This window comes from Onychomys torridus, chromosome 6, assembly GCF_903995425.1.
Source record: "Onychomys torridus chromosome 6, mOncTor1.1, whole genome shotgun sequence".
Lineage (NCBI taxonomy): Eukaryota > Metazoa > Chordata > Mammalia > Rodentia > Cricetidae > Onychomys > Onychomys torridus.
This window is the reverse complement of record NC_050448.1, coordinates 38,445,362-38,461,597: the sequence shown is the minus strand read 5'-3', so window position 1 is coordinate 38,461,597 and position 16,236 is coordinate 38,445,362. Positions and strand designations below refer to the sequence as shown.

At 40.2% G+C, this 16,236-nt stretch overlaps 2 protein-coding genes across 12 annotated transcripts in view; one reads left to right on the top strand and one right to left on the bottom strand.

The window, feature by feature from the left end:
• Med12l (mediator complex subunit 12L) overlaps positions 1 to 16,236 on the bottom strand; it is a 340,622-nt gene that overhangs the window by 40,301 nt on the left and 284,085 nt on the right. For 10 of the 11 annotated variants that reach the window (XM_036191125.1, XM_036191135.1, XM_036191130.1 and 7 more), the window contains 10 exons: positions 15,858 to 15,932; positions 15,555 to 15,745; positions 14,568 to 14,729; positions 13,059 to 13,170; positions 11,000 to 11,089; positions 9,905 to 10,014; positions 9,556 to 9,691; positions 8,559 to 8,720; positions 6,399 to 6,761; positions 4,610 to 4,766 (listed from right to left, as the gene is read on the bottom strand). In XM_036191125.1, coding sequence (XP_036047018.1) covers positions 4,610 to 4,766; positions 6,399 to 6,761; positions 8,559 to 8,720; positions 9,556 to 9,691; positions 9,905 to 10,014; positions 11,000 to 11,089; positions 13,059 to 13,170; positions 14,568 to 14,729; positions 15,555 to 15,745; positions 15,858 to 15,932 — 1,558 coding nt within the window. The remainder of the gene's footprint in view (positions 1 to 4,609; positions 4,767 to 6,398; positions 6,762 to 8,558; positions 8,721 to 9,555; positions 9,692 to 9,904; positions 10,015 to 10,999; positions 11,090 to 13,058; positions 13,171 to 14,567; positions 14,730 to 15,554; positions 15,746 to 15,857; positions 15,933 to 16,236) is intronic. The other variant, XM_036191128.1, reaches the window with a different exon arrangement.
• P2ry12 (purinergic receptor P2Y12) overlaps positions 8,903 to 16,236 on the top strand; it is a 42,379-nt gene continuing 35,045 nt past the window's right edge. The window contains exon 1 of the mRNA XM_036191137.1: positions 8,903 to 9,071. The gene's annotated coding sequence lies outside the window, so the exon portion shown is untranslated. The remainder of the gene's footprint in view (positions 9,072 to 16,236) is intronic.

Genomic DNA, 16,236 nt, shown 5'->3' with positions numbered 1-16,236 from the left:
CAGCTTGTTGGTTAGAGTAGTCCAAATGACTTCAAAACAATATAGGCCATTGTTATTACCTTTGGTTGCCTCTCAAGAGCTGAAGACTTAGGGCATTGAATTCAGATGATTCAAACTAGATTTAACCTGAAAGCTTTCTCCTTCTTGTGGTCTAATGTCCATAGCACTGGAAAGTCCTATGAACCACAACAGTGACCAGCATGGCAAGATTACCCAAAAGGTGCAATAGTGGCATTCGTGTTAACAGTAGCTATTGGATTTAAGGAGAGACATCACACGGGGTACTAGAAACCTTGCCAACTATCATGAGCTAGTAGGGTCACGGGCCTTAGAATAGAACCTATTACCACCACTTTACTAGACCAACATAACTCCGTACTACATTCTAAATCTTTTCCTTATACTCACAGATGAGTGTAACTATCACCCCATATCAAAGAAGCTTCTGCTTACAGCAAATGGAAATTGTCACAGAAAAACATCACTGGATGCAATGCAGGGGATTAACTGATTGTGGGAGCACAGCCCCAACAGATACATCTACAACATAATCCCTGTACCTAGGGCTCAGAGAACAATATGGAGGAGCAAGAAGGAAAACTGTAAGAGCCAAAGGACCAGAAATCTGATCGGAGATAATATCTCCTAGAAATGGGTGCCTAAACAAGACCCAAACAATGACCGTATCAATAAACACGGTAACACACACAGGGGGGAAAAATCCAATCTCTGTTTAAAGAATTATAAGCAAATAATGGTTGCTGGGAGAAGAACTAGTCTTTCCCAGGATCGAGGTTCCTAATTAGTTATCCACTACAAAGTGGTCAACCCTGAAATCACATACATGCAAACAACAAAAATAGACTCAGCATGGTGCATTTATATATTTGTGCATCTGGGTTGTATATGTATAATAATCAAAGAAAAAGAAGCCATCAATTTGGTAAGTAGGGGTGACATGGGATAGGAGGTGCTAGAAGGAGGGAACATGGGAGGGATCAAAGAGAAGAGTTGCAGGGAGCAAAGGGAAGGGAAAAGTGATGTAATTGTAATTAAATATATTAAAAATAAAGAAAATGCCTATTTTGTAGAGGATAAAAATGAAAACACTTTGCTGTGGGATGTTCTGTGTATCAAATGTGTTGCTCTGATTAGTTAAAATAAATAAAGTGCTGATTGGCCACTGGCCAGGCAGGAAGGATAGGGTAGGCGGGACATGGAGGAGGAGAATTGTGGGAAGCAGAAGGCTGGGGAGGAGAGATGCTGCCAGCCACCACCATGACAAGGAAGATGTAAGGTACAGGTAAGCCACGAGCCATGTGGCAAGTATAGATGAATAGAAATGGGTGAATTTAAGATAGAAGAAGTAGATAACAAGAAGCCTGCCATGGCCATGCAGTTTGTAAGCAATGTAAGTCTCTGTGTGTTTACTTGGTTGGGTCTGAGTGTCTATGGGCCTGGCGGGTGAGAGAGATTTATCCTGCTGTGGGCCTGGGGGTGAGAGGTTTGTCCTGGTGTGGGCCTGGCGGGTGGGAGGTTTGACTGGACCAGGCAGGAAGACTCCAGCTGCAACCCTTTAAAAACTTAAAATGCTCAAGGACTTCAAATTCTACAAACAGCTCCTCGGTTGCTATGGCTCAAGAGACTACGAAAGTCCTAAAGATGTTTGCATTTGCAATTTGTCAAGGCCTTTATGAATTAGAAAACTTCTGTGATTGGTGGCTGTACAGGAAATGTCACTCCTTCCCTCAGAGAATCTATATTCCTTGACACATTCGAACAAGAAGAGTTCTAAACACATATCTCACAAAAGATGTTTGTTTTTTTTTTCCTCTTCTTCTTCTTTTTGTAATCAAGCAATATGTATGACAGAAAAGCATCTTAAAGCCACTTGTTTGGGAGCCGACCTTCAAGACTCAGCAGCACAGGAAACAATATGACCACTAGTCATTCAGAGGCATGAGAAAGACGCTTGAAAGTAATAGAAACTAAGTGACCAAGTCGAGGACAGTGCACTCATTACAGAAAAAGGAAATCTGAAAATCAGACTGAAGTCTATTTCTTTTATTTTTCTTAACTCTCTAACCTTGAACCTCTGGGCCAACCAAAAAACGTTATAATCTGTCTAAAATGTTCTGTGTATTCCTACATGGTGACTTTTACTTACCTTCTACAGAGTGCTAGTCTGAAACCATTGTTTAACATTCCCTCTTATTTTCTTAAACCATCCACACTAATGTGTACAGATGAGGAGTCTGTGTGTCCAAAGACAATGGGTAACAATGGATCCAACTAGGTTGTGATAATGCTGACCACTAGGCAAAAATCTTTATAATGCTTTGCTTGCCTCCAGGGCCCTACCCAAACTGTGGACACTGTTGGGTCAACTGTTCTACTCTACCTCAGTATTCCCAAGTTCATCCTCCACAGGAAAATCTCAGATTTTCTGGGTCTGGCAGCTGAAGAAGTAATGCTGTCCTGTGTGACAGCCTAAGACTGAAGACCTTTGCCTTCAACAAAGTCACCGTGGGGGAACCCTGGCTGGTTGTCCAGGCAGCAGACAAGTCTCTGCCATTTTAATTGACACAGAGGCCATGTGGATTATACACCTGCTCAAATGTACCCTTCTCAGATCTCTGACAGTGTCGATGGCTAGCCCTAGCTTCATCAGTTTAGCAGTTGCAAGCCTACCTTAGCCAGCTCCTCCCTGCAAGGGTGCAACTGCCTGGTCAGTCCCTTTCATATGCAAAAACCAGGCCTTGCTTTACTGAAGCTACTAGGTCTCCTGCTGAGAAAGGCAGAACCACAGGCAGGTTTACCTCCTTTATAGGTTTCCCATTGAAAAAGATAAACTCACAAAACAAGTTTCAATGTAAAAACAAGCTAATACTAAGTAAAAATTTAGTTTTTACTGTCCCTTTATTTAGAAGAATGTGATTTTCAATGGCATCTCTCAGTAATCAACCCCCTATGTCTCATAATAAATGATCTGATATGGGGGAGGGGGAGATTTAAAGTTTATGTAAGTTGTGAGGGTCTGAAGGTAGTGATTGAAGGTATGTAAATATAAGTTGTGGGAGTCTAAGGAAGTGACTTAAGGTATGTGAAAAATAATACTTAAAGATGATACCTGATGTTAAGACTTCAAAAGTTCAGTTTTAACATACACATGAATGGAGTTCTAATAAGCTATTGATGTACCCTTGGTAAAGCACTGGATACTATCATCATAATTACAGGCTCAAAAATTTAAACAACCTTTGTTTGTTTTCTAAATATAGACTTAAAAGCTGAAAACTTCTTTGACACATACAGGGATATACATATACGTGTGTGTGTGTGTGTGTGTGTGTGTGTGTGTGTGTGTGTGTGTGTATCCATCCCTTTGGACAGAGGAAAGAGTGTTCACACTTTTAACCCAGAAGCATCCTTCTGAGAACTCGAGCTTTTGCTATGACTCAAAGGCATAAGTCTACTCTGCCTCCTAATAGCTGAAACTACAGACAGGCATCACCATATGCAGCCAACGGTCTATTTTTAAGGCTGGGACACAGTTCTTCTTGTAAAAACACCATTGTGAAGACAAGATAAAAAGTACCTGTCTTCACAGAGCTTACAGTCTGGAGTAGGAAGCTAAGCCTTTCAAGCTAGTAATGCTATACGACAGAAGAAGGAAACGCAGAGACTAGGAAAAGCATGTTATTACATCTTTGAACAGAGCAGCTGGTTAGGTTGGACCTCCTTGGAGGCAGGGGATGAGCCTGTAGATGGGGGAGTCTGGATGCACAGGAAGCATCAAGTATAAGTGTAAGGAGGTAGGAGATGTTCGGATCATGTACTGAACCTGTCTGCTGTGTGAGCTACATTATACAGGCTATAAATATATTTTTATTAAATGTAAATGCACATGTATATACATATAGGTAAAATTTATGAATCTATACATATATGCATATATGTATATGTGCAAAAAATTAACTTTTTTCATTCTTTAAAAACATTTTTCCACATAAAATTAATTTCTAATTAGCAAATATTTTTATCTAGCAAAGTACTCATTTGGAGTGTAAGATGTACTTGGAACTTGAACCAAAGTAATACTACAATCAGGAATAATTACTATGGCTGTGGTAGTTTTCTGTGTTAATTTGCAAATGTTCTAGCCAAACCAAACTTCTGATCTGCTTCATAATTTAATTTTAAAATTTACAAAGCAAGAAAGGAAAGATACAATACTGCCTGATCTTTTAAAGTACAAGTGGGAATTATATGTGGTAGCTCAGACTTTAGGCCGTAGCAATTTCCTACCAAGTTGTGCAATCCATGCATATAATTTCAGCTGTATATTAGTTTGTCACTTAAGGAGACAGGCTCTTGCTAGGTTAACAATGCTCAGTGATCTTCCTGTCTTAGCCTCTACACAGTGGCTGGGACAATAGAACTAAGCTACTTGGTGTAGCTGAAGCTTTATTTCAGAAAAACAAATTGCACCTGAGCACTGGATTATCCGAATTTTCATTTTTTGGAGGATAAAGGTTCAAAGCAAGGAGTTTTTGTCCTCAAGTTGCTGATCAGAGTGATCTGTCAGTGTTCCCTGTCTCATACCCACCTGGATTCAGAGACTGATTCTGAAGGAAGAAGCTGGGCTGCTGGGGCTGGCTCACCAGGTTGTAACCCCACAGTGCAGGCTGTGGATGATGCATCATTTGGGAGGACATGGGCGAGTAATTAGGAGGCACTCGGTAGATGCTGCTCTGTTGATACTCCTTCAACAGAAATATATATATATTTTAAAGAAAATTTAACTTACTATACCACACACAGTTAATCAATATAAGTTTTTCCTATTCAGTTATGAGGGATCATCCCATCCCAGAACTCAAGGCTATATTTTGTGAAAGGGAAGGGAGAGAACACAAATGGTAGCCCATTTCCTGAAAAATACTCATGTGATTTAAAAAGTAATAATATTCACCTAGCACATAAAAGGTCCTATGTTCAATCTCCAGTACCATCTCCCCACCACCACACACACAAAAAATGAAGTTCCTCACAGCAGACATGTAAAAAGCTAAAAGCACATGTCTGAATAAAAATTATATCAGAAAGGGCCATAGTGCTTCAGAACTACTACAGCCCTTGACAGTATCCTACCAACAGCTTTCAAGATAGCACTCAAAATAAGCTGCCATTCCCCACATCCGCATGCTTTCTCCTCCTTTTAGCGGGTGCTGACTCTAATGATCACACCAGAAAGTCTCAACTCCTTCATCATCCATCTTTTTTTCTGGCATGGCCTTTGAGGATGAAGGGCAATGAAGATCTCAGTATCCCTCAACTGGGCAAAAAGATGTAATCCCACTGGGAAGAGGCAGCTTCAGGAGGAGGGTTCTGAGTGTATTTAGATTAAGTCTTTTGCATGTGAAGAGAAAAGAAGCCCTCATCCATGAGGTATGGTGGGCCAGAGTGTCCCAGGTTTGGAAGTGGGCTCTGGTGTTCAAGCGGCATCTAAGAGTGACAGCAGCCATCTCTAAAAGTGTCTTCACTACCAAACTGTCAGCTAGGATGATTCAGTGTCGACGAAGGTGAATGTAATGATAATTGCTTATGAGCTGCTGAGTACCCACAATAAGTACTTCCTCCCCACCAAGCAAGAATATCCTTGTACTCCATAGAAAACGACCTGAAATTTCTCTCTCAAGTAAAACCAGGTAATTTCAAGGAGAAATCTATTTTAAATATTGCATCTCATATTCTATATAACAATTTCTGAATTATCATCTAATAGGACTCTGGTACAAGAAAGGAAAAAAAAGAGAAAGGGTGTGAGATGATCTTAAATTAGGTTTATTTTATCTTTTATAAGATCTGAAAATATGTTAAAGACTACTGGGGGCGGGTAGAAGATACAAGGGCAAAGAGAGAAATCTCAGGACCACTCTGTAGGGGTAAATCAGATGCAAATTCTTTTGGAGCAAAGTGGAAGAAACTTTTTAATGTTACTTCACTACAAATATCAAACACTCAAATAAGATATTTAAGTACACCTTTCATATTAATAAAAGTGTTTAAGACGGTGTAATCATATACCCCTGAAAAATTAAAGTTTTAAACCCAGGGAAATTATGAGGCTTAATTACTCAGTATTATCCACTACTGGAGTCTAAGGTTAAATAGTTATTATGTGTTGAGAATGGAAAAATCAAAAGCTTTAAATCTGTCACCCATGAGAAATCATGGTGTGCCATTTCATCTACTGGCACAGAAACTTGTTAGGAAATGCTATATAAGAAGGCTGACACCACTCTTGGTAAGGTTTCTAGGAGAACAGTTTGGCCATGGGTAAATCCCATCCTAGCTGCTAATGAGCCAAACTCCTCCTTCCATCCCCCACTCACATCAACTCGGGAGCTTGATTTTGTCTTACGCTTCCTTCCCTTTGTCTTCTTCTCTTCGTCAGCTGTGGTTTTTCCTTGATCTGACAGTTCAGCTGATTTCCTTTCTGGTTCCTGAGAAACTGGAGATGTGGGCTCTTCCTCTTCCTCCTCAGGAGGTAGGGGCAATGGCTCAAGGTAGTAGCTTCGGGGCTTAGGCATGGTATGTGTGTGGTACAGCAGGAAGTGGTGCTGTTCCTCATACTTTACCACCTTCCGGTCCACACGGACAGTGCCGAACCAGGCCCAGGACAGGGGAGCCGGGTTCTTCTGACCCTCAAACAGGTCCCATGGGGACACCTTCTGCTTTGTAGAGACCTGGAGACCCTGTGAGAAAAGATCGTTCTATGACAGCACACTCTGGCCTGTTCCCAACACACAAGGCAAGCCTGTAAGCATGTGGTTGCAATGGACTTAGGGAGCTCAGCAGATAGAAATACTCAGCTAAGTCAGGCAACCTGGAGTACAGAACTTTGAGAGTTCAGTTCTCCAGTTCTCTGTACCACCTGACACTCCCCTCAAGGTGTCTCAAGGTAATCTAGACTATTTTACTATAAAACGACATTATCATTCAGTTTGTTCTAGAAAATATACTTTCTTAAGAATCCTGTAAAGAAGTTGGCCTTATGATACAAGATTATAACCAGTTACTCATCTTAGGAACCTATTCAGTATTTTTGAGATGATACAAAACGTAAAAGTCAATGTACAGCCTGCCTCTGTTTGGGCTCACATTCACTTCAGTTCAACCTACATGGACTTGATTTAATATGTGGACCTCTCATGTACCCAACATGGCATTCTCTGAACAAAATTTTGCAGGAGAACTTAATTACAGAAACAGTACAACACAAATCAAATCTTTTTCTTTTTTAACTTTCTTTGTATTTATTCTTTGTGTCTTTCGCCAAATCAAGTTTTTCAATGCCAACTTATCTTTACTGAAAAACAGAACACTTTTATTTGTAACATTAATTGGTGATATTGTTGGTAACTTCTCCTGTATACCAATTCAAAGACATTTCTCCTAAAAAATGGCCAAGGTACCTTCCTCTCACCCCTGATGTGAACATACCTGGTCTTGCCTGTGCTTCCTCTGTAAGAGAGGCTTCTTCTAACACCACTAGTGGAGTCTCCACTCCTGCTGTCCATCATGTGATGAAAGCATTTTCCTGAGTAGAGCTCTCATCTAAGTGGATCCTGGACGCCCACTGCTAGAAAGCCCAAGTCACCTTGACTGTGACTAGGGCCTTTTCCCTTTCCGTGAGCACACTGCTACGGCATTCAGGCCCTCTGAATTCTGATGGCACTGCTTTTCCTCTCTGAGCCGCCGTTCTTGCCTTGGTTTAAACTTCCCCTGTCTGTTCTGTTCTTTCCTGTGTAAGTCCTTAATCCTTTAATGTGGTCTGTGTGTCAACTATTGTGAGAACCTTGCTATGACTACCTCTCCCGTGTCTGGCTGTAATGTCCTCCTCAGTGCCTCCTAATCCACTCTGGACCATTATCCACAGATCCCATTACATTTGAACACAAAAGCATCTACTTCCCATGAAGGGAGGGATTCTCCTCACCATCTAACTCTGCTGCTGCAGAGTGACAATGGTTACTCAGTGTTCTTTGAAAGATAGCTGATCATTCTTCTGCTATTTTAAAGAACTTTCTAAAGTATCTTATATAAAATGAATGGCCATCTAACATTGCTTCATTGACAATATGTAGTGTTGTAACACTTAGTAGTTTTATTTAATATAGCTTACTCAGTACTTCAAAATACTTATTAACAAAAATTTTCTTATATAAACATACTCTGATTCCTATCCTGAAATAAAATCAGAATTCGTTTTTGCTTTTATTTTTTTATATGTACTAGGCTTTTACTTAATCCCTTCAGTAGATTCCATTAATTTACTTTAGTCCAGATAAGCATTTTAAATGGAGACCTTCAAAGACATGGATGGCTTCTTGTAATGCCAATAGCTATTGTGCTTAGATGACAAAAATATACCCTGAAAATTCAGAAGTGAAATTAAGATGTTTTGTATATCTCCAAGACTGTAAGCAAAGTCACTTGGCTTCTATAACTAGATATATTTATATACCAGGGAAAAAAACATTTACTCTTGCCTGTTTTTTATCGATGGAATCAAACCCAGCAATTTTGTTTCCCTTTGTATCAATCAAAGAACCCATGGGTTCACAGGTGATGACATCGCACGTCTGCTTTGGCAAAGGCAGCAACTGCCGGACTTTGTCAATGCTTTCGGACCGCTTGTCGCCTAGTTCTTTCTAGAAGAGAGAAAAAAAGATGGAAAAGCAAGAGGGAAGTGAGACAGAAATTCCGACTTTATAATGAATGTAAAAGTTCACAAGAAGGAAGTTCCCCAATGACACATTTCCTTTTTCTTTAAAGCTAGTATGTCTTTTAACCCTCAACACAGTCGATGGAACAGCTGCAAATCAGACTGGTGAAATGTTTCATTTCTTCTATTCCAGTAGAAAATAGAGTCACACAAAGGCAGTCTTGTTATACAAGGAATATCAGAGTGCTGAAATGACAAAAATCCACTGTGTTATTCACAGTCACACAGCGGGAGCTGCAGCACGGACATTTTCTCGTATCCAGGGTCAGACTATAAGGTAACCACCAGTTATTTTATTGTAAAGCCTTCAGATTTATGTATTTGTGATGTTTATTTACTGTTTACTTCAAGGACTATTAGTGGGTTATCAGATGACTCACATTTACAAATTCAAGGCAAATGCTCACTCTTGCATTTGCATGTACAAATCTGAGCACGGGTTTAACTAAAATCTGACACTGGAGCTTTGGTTATAACATTTGATAATGCATTTCTAAATCCCTTAAAATCTGAACACATTTTATGAATATAATACTTTAGAAAAAATCTTTCAGATAACATACTTGTCATTTTCAAGGACCAGCAAGCCTAGGCAAGACAACAAATAAATAATTGCATTATGTTGAATCAAATGCATATGTAAATTAATGAGTAAGACAAATAATTGCATTATGTTGAATCAAATGCATATGTAAATTAATGAGTAAGAAATCAGACCAGTCCATTAACGACTTCAGAATAGAGGCTGATGACAAACTTACTTTCAGTTTCTTTACTAAATTCATGTATGCACGTTTGTTCTCTTCAGAGCCCCCAGGGGAAGCATTTGATAGGTCCGAAGCCAATGTCCCATTGATTAAAACACCCAGCATGTCAAGAACCGTTGTGAATAATTCACTGAAAGGAAAGAAAAACTCATTTTATTTTTAAAAACAAAACCAAGATACACATAATTATCTATGCATTTCTACTCAAAGTGCTGAATTTTTAATGACATCTAAGCCAGTAAGTGTCAGAATTTATTGTCAGTATATCAAAGCTTACATCATACATGCATGCAGCAAAAAAGTGTAAACTGATTTAAGAAAAAAAAAAAAAAACCCAACATACTTGTTAGTGTGCATGTCAACAGTTCCTGAAGTAATAATCTGGAGGAGTAGGAGAGCCCAGTCAGTGGTCCCCTGGGTGCTCCGCTGTACTGTGTCAAACATTCCTCCTACCTAGTATACAAAATACAAGAAAGCATTTGTATCTGTAGGATAAAACACCACCCCTATTACAATACGTGCCTAAATGTTGATGTGCCAAAACAAAAGAGATGTTAAGAACTGGTTCTTGCTAAACACATTATGGATTATCCTGTAGTCTGTCTCATTTGGCTATGTGTTTATCACTATTTTTGGTTCTTTCAATATATTATAGTCATTCAATACTTAACGAAAGGAGTAATACTTGAGTATTACTGGCTTTCTTTTCTTATCAATCTTCCATGGTACTCAGTTCTAAACATAATTTCAGATAAGTTAAACCTAAACAGCATCAAAACTTTGTCTAATAACCTGCAATTTTGTGATATTCGATTATTACTGCATCTAAGGCTGCTATTACAGTATCCCCAGATATTTGTTAGGTCTACCAGCTCCTGTGTGGAAGTTAGGCTGCCAAAAACCAGACATGCTATCACCCAGGGTAGATTTCATTTGGGGTTTGTCCAAACTGGAAGAGAAAAACTCAAAGGAATATAAAATGTCTTAAGGACTTTAAGATTTCTATAACAAACATTCTTGTGAGATTTGTTTTTTTAATCAATTCATTAGACAGATTTAATCAATTCTGACAATGTAGGGCTGATGGATTTGATGGTTTTAAAATAAGATACAGTAGAGCTAACATTCATATCAAATAAGGGCTTCTTAGACGGCCCCTCCTTAGCACCAACAGAAGAGAAGGGGAGAGCTGCTGTAAGGAGTCTGTGTAGAAAAGAAGATTGGTGCTCAAAACATGACCGTCTAGAATTCAATCCAGACAGGAAGGAAAGTGTCAAGGGAAACAGAAGGTTTCTCAGAAGAGGAAGTGGGCAAAGACAGAAAGGGGAAGGCTTCACTTTGCCATGCAGACTCTGCCCACAGCAGAAGTTGAAAGCTGCTGTAATTTTCATAGAGAGAGAGAGAGAGAGGTGTGATGGAAACACGCATTGGTCCTTACAAGATTCAGCCGGAGTTGCAAAGCCTCGTGCATCATCTGGCGGGCTTTCGTATCATCTTGGTATCTTTCTTCCCGCCAGTTACTTAAAATCTAAGATCAGGAACAAAAGAAGAAAAACTTTGTTATGATAATTTTTACGTGTTTAAATTAAGCTTAATAGTCTCAGCTAAAACCAACTTCTTAGCTTTAAAAATTAAGAAAGATAAAATTTTATTTGTTTTTTTAATCTTTTTCTACACAGACAAAACCCTAGCTAGCTATTTTACAATGTATTTGCCTGGGTGGCTGAGGGAAGAGTATCTGACTTAATTTCATATATATGCATGCATGTGTACATGGATATTTTAGGGGAAATCCTTTAAAGGGCCATCAAATTAAACATTATTAATTTAGTATTCTGAAGGTAAATATTGAAAAGACAGAATTCCATTTTTCATTGGTCCCATGTTACACTTCTTAGGGACATGTTATAAATCCTAGCAAATGTTTTATTTTTGACATCTTACTGGGATTGTTACTTGCTATCTAATGAACTATCTTTCCTGATAAAGAGAATATATTATTTTCAATGTAGACCAAGATCAGTCAAATTCATTTCCTCAAGATTAGCTCTGGGAGGGGTTTACTAAAGAAAGTGGCAAACAAGTAGGCACATCCCAGAACCAGATGACAGAGCCAATAAACAAAACTCAAGCACAAAACCCCTGCTGTACTCTAAATGAACAGTAACTGATCAAAATCACCTTGAATGAGCTAAGAAGGGCTGCAGAGACAACTCAGTGGGTAAAAAGCTTATGTACCATGTGAGGACCTGAGTTAGAATTCCATTTAAAGGTGCAAGGGGAAGTGGCTTCTGTAATCCCAGCATCCCTAAAGCAAGATGGGAGGCAGAGACAAAAGAATCCCCAGATGCTCACAGGCCGTGGCACAAGCAGCAACAGCAGACACCAGTGATGCTGTCTCAGGGGAAGTGGAAGGACAGGACCAAGAGGAAGGATTCTCCTCTAACTTCTACGTGTATGCTGTGGTTCCCATGTCCCTGCATTTTCTCATCCCTACATATGTTCTCTCTCCTCTCCCCAACCCGCACAATGTGTGAAAAGTAACAACTGCCAACAGCAGAGCTGAAAGTATGCTATGACAAGACAATACTTTCCAAATTGCATATGGAGACACCACCAGCTTCTGTCAATCACAGTAACAAGGCAGTCAGCTCAGCCTGCTGCAGCTCCCATCCCCCCTGCTAACTGGGAAGCTGAAACTGGAAGGTTGGAAGTTCAAGGTTCACTTGGGCTACTGAGAGAGATGAAGGGCAGCTGGGCAAGATTTTATCTCAAAATAATAAGCTAAAAATGGACTCCGCAGCAGAAAGTTTATCTCACATGCATAAGGTCCTAAGTTCAACCCGAGTACTAAAGAAAGGAGGTAAAAGTGAAACAGACCTGACTACAGAGGGGACAAAGAATGATAGCAGAAGTACTTAGAGGGCGACTGGCCAGGGCTTACTAAGGAGGCCAGGTGAACAGAGATCAGCAGGAAGGGAGGGAGCAGGTCAGACTGACAGCTGAGAGGCATCCTTTCAGCACAAGTGCCTAGACAGGGAGGCAGCCCCTATCCATCCAGGCTTGAGTGATAGGGAAACCAGGTGGGAGAGACAGCACATGCCCAGTCAGGAAGGGTTATTCATTCGTTCCCACTTAACATCACACTGAGGGATGCACCTGGCCTTGTGTCAGGATAAACTACCTCAGACCACCAACTAACACCTTTCCTCCATTCCATGCTTTCTAATTTCTTTCTGCTCCCCAGGATTCCAGGCAGGTGCCACAGAGATCACCAAACTAGCTGGTAAGCAGGGTGAGGCGATTGCTTTTATAGCCTTTACCCATCCGTCAATGCATAATTACTCTGAAGTTGTTAGCCTTATGGTGACATGATGTGAGCAGGAACTGGGCATGGATTGTTGTTTCCTAGCACCTCACTTATAGGCACGTCTGTCTGATCTTGTATTCAAAAGGAAACTAAGGAATACCGTCACTAATATCCCACTGGACTTTACCTGATTGACTTGGTTCTGCAGGGATGTTAGGAGGCCTTCCCGTTGTTCATCTTGCCCCTTGAGGCAGGTCAGGACCAAGGAGAGGAAAGGCTGCTGACTCAAAAGAGACATACTGCAAAGAAAGTGGCAGCAGTTAGAAAGAGTGGCTTGCCCCTGGTGCATCCGCTCCTCTCTCCAGGAGGCTCACTGCTGCTGTTGTGTATTTACTACTAGATAAAGGACAGGCTGGCAAGCCACCAGAGAACACATTCCAGTAATTACAAGATTAAAAACCACTGGCAAAGTTTGTGAATGGCAATGCTCTACTGCTACAGCGGATGTGAAAATTTGCTTCATTTTAAATATGTATGACAAAGAATATAAATGAAGGCACAGATTAATAAGAAAAATCAAGAAATTCCTCAGACAAAACTCTCCTTCGGGAAGCACACATCTCTGTGAGCCTTGACTATGTTGGACACCTGTGGGTTTTTGCTGTATATTTCTCAAAGGCCAAAAGCATAGTCTTGGTAAAGTCAGGGCTGGACACAAGGTCTCAGGCCTCCAAAAGCAAGGTTGGTGCTAGAAACAGCTAGTGCCATCTAGCATCTCTGACACAGCCCATCGCCTCCACTAGAGAAGGGGCAAACATTCTATTTAAATTTTCATGTTCATAAAATATTTCCAATTTGAGAACAATGGAAAGGCTGATTGATTGAGGAAAAAGGAAATTTTCCAAAAGAATAGGTCCAAGCCAAACCTTTTGGCTCAGGAGCTCCATTTTATAGATGCCCAATAAAAAACAGTTAGTTATGGCAATATTATTAACAGGCAACACGAACCTCTGTTTGTTTTGTTTTCTGGGTTTTTTTTTGGGGGGGGGGATTCAATACAGGGTTTCTCTATGTAGCTTTGCGCCTTCCCTGGAACTCACTCTGTAGCCCAGGCTGGCCTTGAACTCACAGAGATCCATCTGGCTCTGCCTCCCGAGTGCTGGGATGAAAGGCATGCGCCACCACTGCCTGGCTCAAGGATCTCTGTTTTAAAATTTTTATAAAATGAAGAAATCATGACTTTCCTTTTTAAAATTCCTTGGCTGTTAAATTTACAGTGTGAATATTCATCCTCAATAAAATGATCTATTTTCAAAAGTAATTATTTGAAACCTTTTCTTGGTCATAAAATAAATGAAATAAACATTAGTTTTGGCAGTTGTTATGACTACTTTTAATCAAGAGTCTAGATCAAGATTCCCAAATTTTAAAAAATCAGTAATTACTTCAAGGTCCAGTAGGTCAGAATTAACAGCAAGCCCATGTGTTTCAACAGCCTTGAAATAATTTGGACACATAGGCAGGGATGGGAACTGGTGCACTAAACATTAGTACAAGGCCAGAGCCATGCTTAGCAGATGATTTCCTAGTCCATTCAAAGCCCAGACCCTCTGGACACTGGATACAAAGTGACTGTGATGTAGGATGCTAGGCTTCCTTCGGATGCTAGCCTCGACGGAGGCATCTACCAGCATACCTTTTCTGCTTCTGCCTATCTCTTTCCTTCTTTGAAGAAGAACCCAGGTGCTGCCCCTTCTCCAGCTCTTCCCCAGCAGCTTTCAACACTCTTCCCTGCACAGAGGTTGGCAGCCTGGCGATGAGGGGGGCCACCAGCCACACACCCCTGCGTTCAGAGGAACTAAAATCAGAAACAGGCGTTACACCTAACAAAGCAGCTGGTCTCTGCTCTCACAGCCAATCCAGAAACCCAACAGTAAACCACTGATGGGTAAGACACAGACATCTCACATTCCCCTGTCATGTCTGTACGTTCTCTTCTTGCCAAAGACCAGACATCTGCTTACTGCTTATACATTCCACCAGCATTCACGGAGGAATAAAAGGTGCTGTTCTAGAGAGGTATTCTGCATACTAAACTGTTCTCAGTGACTGCCTGGATCCTGCCTTTCTGATCTCTCACCAACCTTCTCTCTATGGACATTACACTTTTCAGTCATGGTCATAATATGCTATGGTATTCTGTTCAAGCCAAGGAATAACAAATCTTTAAATTTTAAAACTCAGGATTTACACCCTTTTACCAAAATGATATGCAAACCAATCTGTCTTTCATGATGAAAAGGATTACTTTATGATTTCATGGCCTTAGCAAGTTCTATTATGAATGCAAATTACTGTATTTGTACAAAAACTGTCAATCAATAAAGACACATAGAGAGTGTTTCATATTTAATGACTGACCCAAAGACACTATGATACTATGGATCAATCTTAAGTTCGTCTGTGGCTCCAAAATATCTGGACCTACAACAAAATACCTAAAGGGCTGAGACATCGCTTACCAACTTCTGCCCTTGAACTTGTTGATTAACAGCAACTGTTACTTATAAGTAATTATTTTCTTCACGTTTCCAGAAGCTTCATGAAACATGCATTAGACTAATCAAGTTTGCTGTAACATAGGAAATCCTGATGGTAGTCTAACCAAACTATGAAGCAATACCTTAAAAATGTCTTTATTCCATTCTGTCTTGTGCTATTCGAATCAGCACTTCCAATCCCATTTGGGTTGAAGAGGCTTATGCCAGAACTGGGGGCATTATTATTTAGGTCTGCAGACTGCTGGAACACTTCTATTGTTGCCTTTGCGATGTTGTCCAGTAAGTTGTTCATTTCAGCCACAGAGCCAGAGCTCTAAAGTCAGGAAAATGAAAGAAAGCTAGTCCATCTATGTACTCCTTGATTCTCAAACATCAATGACTTTTTGCTTATTTCATTCACATGTGTGATTTCAACATATACTCACAGGGTCCTTCAAGCACTGTTTGATCATTAACTGAAGCTCTAACCAGGATTGTCTCAATGTCCACTGCTCAAGATTCTGGAGAAAACACAAAGAATTATATCATTAAGAACACTGAGCATATGCTACCATAGCCTTGCAGTAATACTCATGCCCAGCAAGGGAATTAACATGGATTCATGGTTTCCAATCTCATGCCTAATGAAATAAACATTCACCACAAAATAGATTCAAGCTTCAAAATATGTTCCCCACCCAGGCAGAAACTGGAAGTCAGATAATTATGGTATCTCTCAGAATCCATTTACCAATTAGCCAATCTCATTCCAAAATGATGCATATCTTCAATAACATATTTAAGACTAATCCAGCACAAAGATTA